We start from the raw sequence: 16,506 nt of genomic DNA, 5'->3' as shown, positions 1-16,506 counted from the left end.
GCTGCCTGCAATTACTGCGAGTTCAAATCTCACCAGGCTCAGGGTTGACTCAGCCTTTCATCCTTCCGAGGTAGGTAAAATGAGGACCCGGTTTGTGGGGGCAATAAGCTGACTTTGTATAAAAAAGAACACTACTTGGGGGGGCCAAAAGCCCTACTAATATATAAAAGTATGAAGGCTATTGCTTAATGCATTGTAAGCCACCCTGAGTCTCCGGAGAAGAGCGGCATATAAATCGAACCAATAAATAAATAAATATATTCCCAGAATTCCTGAGCTAACATGGCTGGCTCAGGAATTCTGGGAGTTGAAGTTCACAAGTCATAAAAGGGCCATAGTTGCCCACCCCTGATTGCAACCCAAATTCAATATAAGTAAAAGATCTATGAACAACTAAAGTTGAAGTACAAAGGAAAATCTCAGAGCATGGGTAAAAGAAACAAAGGGTTAATATAAAGAATGATCAGTGCAATGTTCGTTTTGTTGATGTGCTATGGTTAAGTTTACAAATGCACTCTATGCATTTTTTGCTTCTTTAAGCTTTAAGATGCCTTTAAAATAAAGCATGTTCTATTTTCAAAAAGCATTCTAAAAATTTAGCATCCTGACAACTGAATAGTTGGGTCACAGGATGATATACAGAATAGAGAAATACCCAAGCTAAACATAACAATGTGGCGTCTTCTAGATTGTTGTATGGTTATTTGACTGGTTAATGAGAATATTGGGAGCAACACATTTGTGCAAGGTATCAAAATTATGGCTGTGACTAACATAATCGAAGTTCTGCCACTTGGCCATTGGTGTGTACAATATACATTAAAATGAGCAGGTCTTTGATTGCCTGGTTGTTCCCAGCATTTTGACACTGTTGACTCTCTTTCCATGTACACCAATTTTTTTGTTAAAATTTATTTCTAAGTTCCTATTGTTGTTATGAAACTATAACTAAGAAACCATGTATGTATTACAGACCATTTTGTATTCACTACATGCTTGTATACTTCTCTGCCTACTTGATTACAATCTTTTGGAGTACCTTCTCTATATGGCTTGAGACAGTGAACTTTGGTATGCATGCATTCTGGGTATGTTCCTGGGCCTTATGTGGTTTATGGTACATTTATTGCAGTGACATGTTGGTCTGGCATCTCTTCAGTTCTTACATATGCAATTTTTGGCCGTTTGTTGATATCTTAAGAATATGAATCATAGGGTAAGGCATTCATCCTGCACTTTCCCCCCTGTAACACTGTTCTAGTTCCTGAATTATTCAAGTAGCAATTGAGGATTTCACAATTTCACAAAAATAATATAACTAATACCAATCTTGTTTAGATACCATTAGCACCAAGCCTAATACCTTCTGATTTGATTCAAGATTATCTAGGATCTTTGTTTTAATTTGTGATTTTTGTACTATGTCTGAAGTGTTAATTGAATTGCTTATGTTTTAACACCTCATTATAAACTGCTTTTACTATTCTGAATATTGTGATTTTGTTTTTGAAAAATGGCTTTAAAATAAAGATGAACAATAAGCTAGTCACACAATATTACACAGTACATAAAATTGTAATGTTTAAAATATGAGTGCAAATTAAGGAAGGTATGTTTTTGAATTATTATTTTGGAAAGTAGACACTTCCCCAGGCTTCTGATATTTAATACCCATTATATCCATATCTATTTTTTATTTGCAATATTGTCTGTACTATATTAATGTATGTAGAAACTGTTTTAAGAGTAATAATTTAAGCCAAAAATGCTCTACTTATAATGTATATTACGATAATACTGATTTTTCAAATTAATAATTGCATGTCTGAAAGTCTGAAATAATGTTTGTAAATTGGAGAAAAACATGGAGCTATTTTACTGGAATTGGGTAAGAAAACAAGCAGTATTAACAGCTGAGAAATGTCCAATTCTTTCCCAATAATCCATGAAGAAAAAAAAAACTGCTTAGGAATGAAAGATTGGTAAACAAAATGCTTACTGTTCTTGTTAGTATTTCAAATCACCCCTAACTTTTTGGATGTACATGTTTAAATAAGCAAACTATCTGTTACATATGTTTACATGTAACTACTGCCTGACCTTTGCTAGTCACAAAAGGCCAACAGCATTATACACTGAGATTCCCAGACTATTATACAACAGAGAAAAATTAAACTACGCATGTTAATTTCTTATCTACGCATTAGATAAACATGTATTTGCAACTTTTACTTAACAACATTAGTCGATGAAACTTCTCCATGTAGAAATTAAGCAATTTTAAACAAATGCTGTGTTTTCTAAAGTTGATAACTAGCATTTACTTACCTCCCACTCCTTAACAGCTGTTTCATTAACTGAATCTTCACCCGCCTGAGTTTCTATTTTTTTTACTACGATAAATCCTGGCTCTCTATTTGATTCTCCTGTATCTTCTGCATATAATTCTGGACTCCACTGAACAAAAAATGCATACAGATGTTCAGTCCTTTGAAAGGGAAAATGAAAAATAAATTGATACCCATTCAGATTTGTACAAACTTGAAAATATTGTTTTTTAAGTAGTAATTCACTGTATCTTTTCACTGTCAGTTACTCATGCTTTTCTTTGAAAATCAAGAGAAAGAATATTCATATAAAGTCTATTCTATAATGTAAGCTAAAGCTATGGTGGACAATATTTTCAGTATCTTAGTACATAGCTAGCACTGATTATGGCATCCTCAACAGATTATAAATCTGAAAAGGGCTTATTAGTTTCATTAGGAAAAACAAGAAGTGAATAGAAGAGGACAACACATCTAGTTGGCAGGATTAGACAACTAGCTAAACTGGGTAGGACTTGCTTAGTATTTAGGCAACATAATCAAGCTTGATTCAAGGGGTTTCTTTAGAAGAAAAAGACATAACAGGAAAGACTTGTTTATCTCAAATACATGATACTAGAAATCAAAGATTAAGAATTTATAATTGGCCATGTTTGCTCATCTAGTCTGACATGTTTTTCCCAGAGTGCCCAGGCAAATGCTTCTGAGAAACACATTAAGAAAAAAAAATCTTCCTATTGTTATGAGAAAGTGGTAATTCTAGACATTCTGTTTCAGAAAAGATTCAGACCTATGGAAATTATGATTCTCTTATTATCCATGAATTTCTCAAATTTCCAACACTTAACTAACTGGTAAAGAAGCTTGGCAGCATCACTTGGTCAGCCTGGTTAAAAGATATAAAAATAAGGTTTCCAGGCCACAGCTTGGCATGAGCACAGGAAGTCTATGCTGAACTTAGCAGAGTGACTTGTGACCTTCTTTGCTGGCTTCTGCTTGAGAGAAGCCATCAGAGAAGGTCATAAAAGGTGAGCACCTGACCACAAGGCACTTGAACCGTCACAACTGCAAGCCAGTTGCCAAATGCCCAAATCACAATGATGTGACTGTGAGGACCCTTTAATGGCCAGAACTTCAAGGATTAGTCATAAATACCATAAATGCAGTGCCGAATGGTGGCTGAATGATTGGTTGATAAGAAAAGACTATCTGTAAAGAGGCAATTAACAAGAACACAACACCCAAAAGTTTGAATGACTATTGTTGTGAAAACAGTACAAAAAACTTAGCCCAATATAATTTCATAATAAATGATCCATTGCTTGGATGATCATTTCAATAAGGCAACAGTATCTCATACAGTTAAGGAGTCAGGTCTGCTATGATCTTCATATCGTTCACTTGAATCTAATCTACTAGAAAACAAATGGCCAATTTCAATAGAGAGAATATATCAAGAAAAATTCTGAAACTACCAAGTAAGAAATAAGCAACAATTCTGTAAAAAAAAACACCACACACTGAATTAAGAAAACTGATGGCAAGTGGTAATAAAATAATATTTCTTGTATAGTTGAAACCTTTAGCCAATTTCGTTGTATACATGATGTACAATGACAATAAATTCATAAGGGTGTGGAATTGTCTCAAGATGAAGATAGCTTTAATATCATTTTAGAAATGGAAAGATAAAAGCCTTCCTCTACAATAAATATACATAGAAAATATCCATCTTACCTTTCTGATGGCACAGCAAACCAATATTCATGCTTCTTATCTCTTTGTGCATATTGCTGCATCAATGCACTTGCCTGTGATACAAAAGTTTTTCGCATTGGCTTGCCCACTTTGAGACACAAAAACTTGTATAATCGATGTCTTCTCTTTTCTTTTATTAAAGGACCTTTTATAAAGAGATAAGATGCCAGACTGTGGTTGGCAAGTTTGCTTTGCTAATTATTAAATATTAAATTAATTACTGGATAAATTTGGGTGTATCTTTAAAAACTGATTAGATATTGTTATTCTGCTTAATGTTAACTAGCTATTATAGCACCGGTGCACAATCTGTAGTTAAGAAGGCTACATGTGAACATCTAGCTCTCTGTTTACACCTCCTGTAATCCTAAAGCTTCAGATCTCAAATCTGGAAAGTAAATAGTGAAATGGATTCATCAAACCACAGCAGAGACTTAAGACACCCATGAAACCACAAATCCTTAAAATCAGGCCCATATTTCTTATTTTGGGAGAATGGTAGCCAAACCAGTATTTTGCACGACTTAAAATATTGACTTTATCTCTTAAGCCCCAACCTATGGGGCGGAGGGGGGAGGAACAAGTGGATGCAAACATTTAAGCATAGGAAGTTTGCAGCCACTTGTTTTCCTTTATTAAACAAATTACCTTACATTAGCAGCTATGCTTCCTATGGCCCAACCCCCAGTTGCCTGACTATCCATTACAACGTATGATGCAACAAATCAGTTCCTGCTCTCTATCTACAATTATATAAGCTACCGTGACTAAAGTTATCTCCATTGACCTTTAAGATATATGCCCATACAACAAATATTGCATGATCATTTACTACAATGTTAATCAGCACAAAGGAATGTAGACCTGACATTGTTAAGGGGAGACTTTGACAAAAAGTTCTGGGAAAGAAACAAAAGCTTGAGAAAGAACTAAAAATAACACCACCCTGCTTTTAAAACGGGGCAGAGAGAAATTTGTCAGTTTTCAAGTTTTTGTTATTCTACTCCATAAATTAATAATGAAGAATATTCCTGGACTCTCTTGCTGTGCTTGTTTCTTGACCCTTGTCTATCTTGAGGGGCTAAACAATTGGCCAGCAGAAGAAACATTTCTAAAGAATGGTCCTCTCAAATATCAAATCATCTGCAGTGTTCCAAACTTCCAAATCACCTGCTCTCACAAATTGCTCTAAGTGTTTGTGTGTTTTGTTCTGGAAGAAAGGAATTTCATGTGAAGGGGAGGGGCTAAGCCTGAATACAAAAGCATGAAGCCACTTCATGATGATTAATGTCTTTAAATACAAAATATAGATTTAAAAAGTCCTAATAACTAATATTATCCAGGAAACATATTGCTATGTGTATCATTACTTACTGCAATCATATTCTATCAACACTGATACAAGTAACTTTTAGAAACAGAATACTTTTAGCACCGTAGCATTTCATAAGAAATTTATGGTTAAAGGTGGGACTAATTAAACATAATTGTGGAAGCTATGCTAATTAGATAAGTTTTGCTTAAGGGGAGATGGAAAAACTATTAAAAATATTTAAAATTGGCACTAAAAAACAGAAACATTTGTAAAAACAATACGGCATATTCAGAAACAGTCACACTGCAAAGTAAGTTATGGGAGGCAATAAACCAGCAATCAAAAATACCAGGCCCAGATGAAACATCCATTAAACACTTTAATGGCATAAGAGGCAGTTAAAGTGCTAACAGCTCTTTGTCAACAATACAAGTAAGTGTTACATGAACTAGAAATGTAACATGATTAATGGAGAGAACAAGAGAACTTAACATATACCTTTGCTTTATTTATACAGCATAATCTTTGTATAAATTATGTAAAATAATATATATATTATGGTTAAAGATTAAGTCTGAAAGGCATGCCAGTACATATGATTATTCTTTTGAGGAACCTTTATCATAAACAACAAACTACTTTAAGAAATTAAGTTTGGGGTACCCAGACAAAAAGACATTAAGTTTGGGGGGAAAAGTGGTTCAAAATATGGAGGGCAATGAGATTGGAATGAAAAGGATTCCTATCCTCTATTTACCTCTAATTTACTCTAATAATTTAGACTCTTTTAATTCATTTAAAGTTTGTGCAAAATTTATACACAATTCAAAAATTTTGAATGTGTACATAATTCAAAAATAAAGATGTTTCTGACAATAGATACCAAATAGTTAAAGCTATGATTTTGCCACTAATAATGGAGAAATAGTTGGAAAACTGGGTACTGAAAATGACCAAGACATAGAAGGGAAATTTTTTGAATTATGGATATAGAGACAGGTTACTAAGAATACCATGGACTTCAAGAACCACCAATAAGTTCTGGAAAAATAAGAAGCAAGGATTAACAAGCAGAAGCAAGCAGAAACTGACATATTTTATAAGTGTGATGATGGAATGTCAGGCAAGGGTTGTAGCAAGGAAGATAACAGAAGCAGCGAATATCAAAAAAACATCCAGAACCAGGAGAGCCATGTTACGTGTCAAATCTACAAAAGAGATGGTGGGTTCCAAGAAGAGACTCTTTGCTGTCATGGGGACTGCCCTGTGGAACATTATCCCTCCCTGATCTTAGATTTGTCCCCTAAGCCTCTAGGAAGGCCTTGAACGCATGGCTCTGCCACCATGCTTGCTCCAGCAACGATGGGGAGTTCTTCCAATGGCTGCACTGAGCTAACGTAAATGAAGTCTGCAGCTGATTATGATTCTGTATTTTTAAACTGATTACTGATGGTTTTTATATTTTTTTGTATAACCTGTTTTTATTGTTTATACCAGTTGGTTAGCCAGCCAGGTCACCAGGACCAACCCAGATTGGATTCTGAATTGATGGAAGATGATGATTTATAATGATTCTTGTGGATTATCAAGAGTGACAAGACCCTTCACAATACAGTGGTAGAAAAATGGTGCTAAAAGTTAACACTGGCCGTCTTTTGCTTTCTCTCACAGAAATCAGATCCTTCAGAAATAGTACATTTTGCACTATCCCATATGCATTTTGATTACAATAAAATTGGAAATGTAACAATATTTTTTCCAACCATGTGCACAAAGAATAATTAAGATTTATTGAGGAATTTTATGGTTATACTATATTAACTTTAAACTCTTACCTTCTATAGTTCCATCTACTGTTGCCATTTTGTGTTTCATTTCTTTATGCACTTCCTGGTGGATGGTATCCCGTTGCTGTTTGGTTTGTTGCATAGTATGGGTCTTCCAAAGCTTCCGCAGCATCTCTGTATCTGTCTCAGACTCTTGAGTTGGCAGTTTCACAGTTTCCCCTTCATTTGTGGCCTCTTTTTGAGAATCAGTTTTTTCAGAATCCAAATGCTGCTCACCCTCTGGTACATTTCCTTCTACAGGTTCCTGACATGTTCCATGTTGTGCTTCAGCATCAGAAATAGATCCTTCTACAATATTCTGAACTTCTTTTATTGCTTTCTCCGCTGCTTTTGAGTCCACAGTATCTTTAACAGAAGTACTGCCATCATTCAAAGGCTGTTCTCCACTGGAGTTTACATCCCCAATATTATTAACAGAGTCTGAAATATCCTTTACGTGTTCTCCACCAGTGTGGTTTACTGTCTGGACCGATTCAGATGAAGCTCCAGAAGATTTGTCTTGTCGAAGATCATCCAGAAGCTCTTCCCGTATAGGAGACAGTTCCGACTCAGTGAAAACATCTTCTGATAGAGATTCTTCTGTACTCCTTGGAGCAGTACTGGCACTATCATTTCCTGTATCTCTCATTCTTAATTCCATTTCATCAGTATTACTTCTGGTAATTTTCTTGAAGTGGCAGAGATCTTTTACAGATAACTGACCTACATCACTAAAAAGTAAAGAAGACCTCTGTGTTATAACCTGAGAAAACAAAATGCACATAACTTTTTTTTAAAACTGGGATCACTTTAATAGAACCAGTTTGTTAATTATTCGTTAAGCAGTTATACAACATATCTCTGTAGAGAACACCCCCCCACCTCCCACCCATTAGCAGTGGACAAGATTTATTCATTGCAAAAGTGTCTATAATACTAATTCTATGAGCCTGAGTGGTGTACAATAAAATAAAGATATATCCCAGTTGTGTTTAATAAATACATAAAACACGAATACAAATAAACAGGATGGCACTTAAAATAGCTAGGTACCATAAGCCTATTTAAAAAGGATGGTTTTTAAAATCTTGAATGTTAGAAAAGAGAGAGCCAGACACACCTCTATGGGCATTGTATTCCATAATGTGTGGGGTACAATGGAGAAAGCTTAATTTCTAGCCCACCTTTAGCTCAAGAAAGGATTTTTTTCTTTTATAGAATAGTCTTATATTCAAACATAGGTAACTCGTTGAGCTACCTTATGAGGGACAAAATTCCTCATTCTTGTTGTAGTAGCTGTAGATAATTTAACTTCTGCAGGTTTATTTTCCAAATTTTATTTTTGTATTTACAGGCTTTTAAAGAAACCATTATTTGGGGCACATTCTATGGAGAAGAATTTGCATGGAGAATTTCATGCTAAATCAATAAAACAAAGTCCTACTTATACATAATTATTGTGTCACAAAAACAACCAATATTTTATTTAAAGTGATTAATGAAGCTGGTCACAAATCCATGTAGATAATATGAGAATCTGGTAACATGTCAAATCAGAAAACATATCTAAATAACTTTCTAAAAATAAAATGAAATATTAATTTAGATTCAATGACTAGTAATCCCCTCATAAACACTGGTTTTTAATGCTTTTGGATAGAAAGCAAAATTGTGCTAACTTTAAAAGCTATGGTATAAGTAGTGATTCCAAACCTCTTTGTCCCAAAAGTCCATAAAAACAGTGGGGTGGGGTTTTCTTTTGCCTCAAGAAGGCAACATAGGGTGATTTGATGATTAATGTAACTAATACAGCTGCCATGCAAATGCAAATGCAATTTTTTTTCATTTGACTTCCACACAGAGAGATAGAGATGTGTACACATACATACACTAATCTATCTTACATGGGTAACGAATCCTTTATTTTGCCATCTGCATCTTTATACATAGCAGCTGACATCACTTCTTCCATTGGACACATGATGCCATATTCTTCACAGCCATTTTGTTGAACCAATGGATCTGTTTTATGTGGATCGAACATTATATTGTTTGGTGTCACTAGGAGCACACCGGTGACAGTTCCCTAAGATAAGGAGAAAATAATCAAACTTCGTGCAAAAATAAACCAAATCTTTTCAAATTATGTCTAGAAGTGATCTCATCACTTCATTACTTAATGAATACTGAGTATTTCTGTTAAAGTCTAACAAACACATTCAGCTTTCTTATAAACCACTGAAAAATTGTAAATTCCTGAGAAATATAATATTTGAGGAAAAACAGTTTTGCCTAGTTAACATTATACCAATATATAGAAGTTATTGCTGTGAAAAAGGAAGTTTTAGCCATAATTCAGAAATATTGTAAAATGGTACTGTAAGATAATTTTGTATTTAAATTGTTTAATTGACTAGAACTGTCTTTAATGAATCTTAGTATAAACTTAACATTTCAGCAGTTATATTTTCACATAATATAAAACATTTTTTAAAAAGCAGTAATTTATAAATCATGCCACAAATGATATCACGTTACATATTTCCAATATTTTATGAAATTGTGGTTATGAAGTTATCAATATAAAAACCTATTTTTTTTCAAGATGCTGTCCCTAAAAAGGAAAGATTCCTGTGCATTTCTTCAGATATGAATTGCTTGCATTTGAAAGGGTTATACAGCTCTGAAGAAGCAGAAAGAGGTGCTATATATACTGTTTGAGATGTATATTATGTATACGACAGTAAAGGTAGATTTAACAAATACATAATAAATAAGTTTGGGAATTTCAATCTCTCTCTCTCTCTCTCTCTCTCTCTCTCTCTCTATCTCTCTCTCTCTCACTCACTCACACACACACACACACACACACACACACACACACCTAAATAGACTGAAGCCTATGTAGCAGCCCAGAAAGAAATATTTCAAGAATATCATTCCTAAATATAATATTATATCTATCTATCTATCTGTCTGTCTGTCTGTCTGTCTGTATATGTATATGTATATATAATGAAATTAAGAATCAAACACATAAATAAAACCAATTATCATTTGCTTATAAGATCAATTTGGTTTTTTCTCCTTTAGGCTTGCAGATATTCAGAAGTATTTATTTTGGAAAATTATGTTAAAACTCTTGACTTTTATTCAGTTTACCATAGAAAGTGTCAGAGGAAGGAAAAAGAGGCACAAAGGCAGGATATGGATCGAGTTATATCTAGTACAGATTGGAGAATTGATATATGTTTTTACTTTATGCTTTTACTGTCATGAGGAAAATCTAGAGAGAAAAATATTTTGTGTGTTGTTGAGTCCTTAGGTCAAAGGAAGGAAAGGACAAAAAAAAGAGGAAGCGAAATTGATACAGGCAAATGAAAGGCGGAAACAAGAGAGGGAAGGAAAAACCCACATTTCAGCCACTTAGTCATTCCTGTTTTAAGCAGCAGCAGCAGCAGCAGGTTTTCGTATTGGGTAAGAAAAGGTATTCTCAAAAATAGCAGCATTTCCACTACTTAGTTTCTATCACATTTCTTGTCTTTATTGTCTTTCCTTGCTGAAAGGAGGAAAGTGAATGTGAATGCAATTTTGAGTAGTTCTCTGCAAGAGTTATTTGTATGTGAGAATCTTGAATAAATGCAGATGGAAAATTAATTAATTAACTGGAGTATCTTTTTAAGAGGCACTTAAGAGTTTATACAGTACTTTTTTCCCCCTTATCCTAATAGTGCCACATTTTTTTGTGAGGGGAATGTGACTTCTGCAAGTTATACGCACAGAGACACAATAAAACCTATGCACACATTTTCTAAGGAAGACATTAGATTCTTCTGGAATTGCTAATAATAAATTGACAAGGAGACAAAGTTAGACACTATAAGGTGAAGTCTTTATTTTCTGTTTTGTCTTCCTTTTGGGGAGATCATCTTAAATTCAGAGAATATCCTCTTCTCCAATATACATGGTAATTTTAAATGGAAAACTTGCTTGGTTTGGGCCATGTCTATTAAATTTCAATGCCTGAAGTGAATTAATGTTTCTATAGCATAACTGGCTTAGAATTTTATAACATTTGTAAGATAGCACAAGTATATCCTTTCCTATTGTCTGAGAACGGAAAAGACAGTTTAAATATTAAGGTTGGGGAAGCATATATGCAAGCATCCTTAAAAAGATGATATTTATAAAAAGATGACAGAACTCAATGGTCCACATAGTCAATAAAAATCTATGTGTATCTTCTGTTGCATCTTTCAACTCAGTTGCTACTTTTTTTCATTCGATATTGCCATCATTACTGTGACAAAGTGGATGAATGTGGCATGGTAATGTATAGCTTTGATAAAGTTGTATGGCTAACCTCTATTTATAGCTAATATCAATTAATGACCAAAATTCTTCTATACTAATAAAAGGAAAATTCTCAAATAATTTAGGCAACACATTATTTTATATAAGAAACATATCATTCTGTACCTTATTACTAGTAATGTATTTACAATTGATCTTGAGAAATTTTTCTGTGAAAGCTTCCTCCTCTTCGGATGTGGATGACACAACCCTTGTAGGCCGAACACATGGATGTGCTGGTATGGCTGTTGTTTCTTTCTTTTGTGCCCCATCTGAATCCTAGAGAAACAAAAACTGCAGTGATGGAACCAAAAATAGGATGTGTTTTATAAATGTAACTTAACGTTGCCAAACCCTTGTAGTATAACAGAGAAGTTCAAAAAAGTCAATGATAAAAATGAGTCATTTTAAAACATCACCATATGTGTTAGAAATGAATTATACAAATAACATTAAATCACAAGCTGATATATGCAAGGTCTACAGTATTTCACAAAGCAATGTAGAAAAATATCTATTATAGTTTTATTTAATATTAAAGATATTAACATTCAAGGTAACAACACTGCTGTCCAATGTTAACATCCACATCAACCTTTCAAACTATTTGAAAACAGAAATAGATTTTTAGATCAGTTTGCCTCAGTTCTGATCAGATTAATGAAACCTGCATACTACAATTTGACTACTCTTTAGGAATGCGCCCTTCAGGAAAAATATTCCAGATGTGTGTAGGCACACACACACACACACACTTACAGCTGTCTTCTCAGCCTCGGCTTCTGAAGATGTAGGTGACAAAGGACTTTCAGGACTAAGTGAGGGGGAACTCTCCACACTGGAAAGATATTCTGGATCAGGAACATATAAAACCTATAAAAACACATTTTGATTAAATCTGATTTAACAGATGCACATATTATTAATTTAAAATTAAATCATTATTTGCAATTGATTCAAAAAGACATGTCTGCATAAATGTCTTATGAAAACTGCAAACTTTAATATTGTGATCAAAAATTGGTTTTTCAATAAATCAGTAGGCATTTAGAAATAGTACAGAAATTATTTATACATTATCTGATATTTCATGAAATGCCTTGTGAATAATACATATTTTATTTTGCTTATCTTTAATTAACTTTTCAGAGTTTGCTTAGGATTTCATACCCACATTTCATATCCACATTTATATGTGATATGAATTTCATTCATGTTATGTTGACTCCAACGAAGACTTTATTTCCCTTTTTCAGAATTTGTATAGAAATATTTTTTTAATAAACTTTGAAAAATGTTAACGATAAATGTAGGTCCTTATTCTTTTATTACTGTTACTTAAGATAACCTGCTAGAACCATGATTCTTTTCTATTTAAACTTTCAAAATGGATCTGGAGTTTATTAATTAGTTAGTTTTAACCATTCAGTCACGTCCGACTCTTGGTGACTTTATAGGCAAGTGTTCTCCATGCTACCCTGTCAATCACAGTTTCTTTCAGTTGTTGGATGTTCATCTTTGTATCAGCTTTGATAGTACCAAGCCAGCAAGTTCTTTGCTTACCCCTTTTTCCTGATCCACTAATGTCACAAGGCAGCCATCGCCAAAGGAAGGAATGCATATAATGTTCAATAAACCATTAATTACTCATATTTTTACTGTACTTATGTAATAAACAATACCTGTCCAGGAACAACTGCTCTGGAAAACAGCTTGTTTAACTGCACCAATTCATTAGGCGTAGTATCAAACTTCAAGGCCACAGTATTCAAAGAATCTTTTGACTCCACCTGTTTAGAGAACAGAAATGCAATTAAGTGATATGTAGCCAAGTCTTCCCTACATTCTTGAAAGTCTAGCACTATATTGTGTATTTTTAGAAGAAAATGGCAGCCAAGAAAAATGTACCGGCCTACATTTTATTAGTAGAATTGAAATACAGTAAAACAATAATTCACTTGCTCTGAATAATCTGGAGTTGAATAAATTTCAAAGTTAAAAAGACTAACCAAATATTTGAGATGCCTACAATTTTATTTGAACAATTTAAAAGTTACTTAAGAACCAATTCTAATAGAATTGTTTTAAAAAATAAGCTGTTCTAAAAATTAATCAGCAGCATGCAGTTTTCTCAAATTTTAAATATTTTATTAGCTGCTATACTGAGAAAGCTAAATAAAAAGCTGATGTTTCTGATTTGACATACAAATTGTTATAACCATAAAATGGGGATTACCTGGTATTCCAAAGAAAGAAAGGAGCAGGGGGTAGGACAAAACACTAATCATTATAAAATGTGATTAGTTTAGATTAAAATAAAAGTTTACTCTCCAACAGCAACACCAGTTCATTAAAAATGAATAATTTATCTGGTGATTCCATGTCCCAAGCTCCATAAACTATTTCTGATTTATTTCTAATAAAAAAAATCAAAACAATGTTAGTTTTTAATGTGCACTGAAGATTTTTAATTAGATTCAACATACACTAAGGAAAAGCTGAAAGACAACTATCTGTCAAATAGATATCAAAACTTTTGAAACATTTGCTGCTGACTCATTGAGACACTAAAGTTTTGCTTATTGTAAACCCCAATCAAGCCAGTCTTTTAAAAATGAATGATGTGGACAATGGCCAACACGGTGCTTCCTGAAAACAGACATCAGTCTGAAACAATGGAAATTATTGTTTCCGTTACAATGCTTGAGGAATTTTGGTCAGTTCCCATAACATGACAGAATTCATTTTGAAAAACAAAACAAAAGAACATAACTCACCTGACAGAAATGACAAAATATAAAATATAACAAATATCAAATGAAAGTCAACTACACTTAATAGAAAGCAATTGTGATTTACAAATTTTAGATTTTAGTTGCCTAAAAGGGCAAAGCATTTTATATCCATGTATTTTTTTAGCTTTTTTAAAAAAATATTGTGTTTATAATATTGTCGTGAATATGAGCCAGGCTGGCACAATGGTTAGAGTGCAGTACTATACGCTATTTCTGGTGCGTGCTGGCTGCCTGCAATTTGGCAGTTCAAATCTCACCAGGCTCAAGGCTGACTCATCCTTCCATCCTTCTGATGGATGAGCCCGGTGGATAAAATGAGGACCCAGATTGTTGGGGGCAACATGTTGACTCTGTAAACTACTTAGAGAGGGCTGTAAAAGCACTGTGAAGCAGTATATAAGTCTAAGTGCTATTGCTATACAATTTCTTTAATTAAAAACAAGCAGCAAAACTGACCTAATACTACTATCCAGCAATACACTCGTCATAATAAGAGGAAATTGAATATCTTTAGTTATTGCTAACATATATTTTTCTTATCAGTATCATTAAAGCACTGATACTTTTACTTTGAAATAACTGCAATCTATATTTTTGCAGTTTAAAATGAATATTTTAAGTAAATAAGGGGCCAACTGGTACTTTTTTAATAGCTGTATTTCATAAACCTTCTGTAAACCACATTTACAAAATACTGAAGGGTAGGTAATGACTTTACAATAATTAGAGCACCATAAAAGCCAAATAAATAATTGGTACAGATTTTTACCACATTGAAAAATAATATCCCTATGTGATAGGAAATATATAGCTAATATGTATTATCATCATCCAAATATGGTCATCTTTATGTCTGCCTCTAAAATTATTCTCCCATTTTCCCCTGCCTAAAGTAAGCCTAGTTTAAATAAAGGCTATCTTTATTTTTACTGTTTCATGCAAAGTATCAACCAGATACTTTACCCAAAGGGATCTAAAATAATGGATACTCACACACACAGTCTTTTTATACTTTTCCAGCAATCTAATTGCTAAATTGCTAGGTTTTCTAAACTGAAACAGTTTATTGTATATTGTATTATTATAAACTGTTATTGAAACAGGAAACAGTAAATAGGCTGGCCTTGCTTAACATTTGTTCAGAGACTATTAACTAGTTACTAAGAACTGAATGAAAGGACTTAAAACCAGTCCTCAAAGTTCTGCCTGTTGCAATCTCCCTGCAATCACATGAACAGAATTTCACTGGCATTTACAACTGCTTTTTTTGCTGACTGCTTACCCATTGTCTCCTGTGCCCCCACTGCCTGATCTGCCCCCCCACAATGCGTGCCACTACTGTATTGGGCAGGGCCTTCTTTCACACTGTCTTTTTTCAGGCAAGTGCAGCTGGGCCATATATCAATTTCTGGCCCCATCCAGGACCTCCATTCCATGCCCAGGGCCTTCTTTTGTGAAAGAAGACCAGTATGAGAAACTGTCCTGACTGTGCCATTGTGAAAGAAGGACTTTTCTAGCCAGATTATTCTTTTGCATCTGGGAATAGCACAAAGGGAGGGCCTAGAAAGCCCCAGCAGCACCGGCATGAAAGAAGACCTCCGCTGGTACAGTAATGATGTGTGGTGCAATGGGGGCAGCAATGGCAGGCAGGATTGGGCCAGCAGCAATGGATAGATGGGCAGTCAAAAGGGCAAAGATAGGAGGTACCTTAGGCTACTCAGATACAATATTTCCCATCAAACATAGTGTATTGCTAGACCAACTATGTGGTTGAAGATGCAGAAAAATGGTACTTCACTTCCTAAAATTAGGACTGTTTCCAAGACGTGAAACTATAAAATTATTCTGAACCTCATAGAAGCTGTGCCATTGTATTCTGCACAATTCCAATATTCTACGATGTCCTTGACCTCTATTAGCTTGAATGTAGTGTATGGAAATATGAGAGCAACTTAGAAAGGGCAGCAGAGTGCCTATTCACAATATACTTGAAGCCACTGCCAAAGATCATCGGGATGGTACCCAGCTCTATTTCTCCTTGTCATTTTTACCAAGTAAGGTTCTACAAGCAAAAAATCACTAACTAGACTTAATTTTGAGTAGAAAAAGATAATAAATTTAAACTGAATTTG

At 34.0% G+C, this 16,506-nt stretch overlaps 1 protein-coding gene across 5 annotated transcripts in view; it reads right to left on the bottom strand.

Moving 5' to 3' along the window:
* The window catches only part of OXR1 (oxidation resistance 1), a 225,029-nt gene that overhangs the window by 26,610 nt on the left and 181,913 nt on the right, over positions 1 to 16,506 (bottom strand). For all 5 annotated transcript variants that reach the window (XM_034422177.3, XM_034422179.3, XM_087890848.1 and 2 more), the window contains 7 exons: positions 13,262 to 13,369; positions 12,339 to 12,452; positions 11,706 to 11,858; positions 9,131 to 9,312; positions 7,236 to 7,957; positions 4,065 to 4,230; positions 2,329 to 2,488 (listed from right to left, as the gene is read on the bottom strand). In XM_034422177.3, the coding sequence (XP_034278068.2) occupies positions 2,329 to 2,488; positions 4,065 to 4,230; positions 7,236 to 7,957; positions 9,131 to 9,312; positions 11,706 to 11,858; positions 12,339 to 12,452; positions 13,262 to 13,369 (1,605 nt within the window). The remainder of the gene's footprint in view (positions 1 to 2,328; positions 2,489 to 4,064; positions 4,231 to 7,235; positions 7,958 to 9,130; positions 9,313 to 11,705; positions 11,859 to 12,338; positions 12,453 to 13,261; positions 13,370 to 16,506) is intronic.

This window comes from Pantherophis guttatus, chromosome 3 (assembly GCF_059756535.1).
Source record: "Pantherophis guttatus breed Tessera chromosome 3, ASM5975653v1, whole genome shotgun sequence".
Classification (NCBI taxonomy): domain Eukaryota; kingdom Metazoa; phylum Chordata; class Lepidosauria; order Squamata; family Colubridae; genus Pantherophis; species Pantherophis guttatus.
This window is presented reverse-complemented; position numbering and strand designations above follow the sequence as displayed.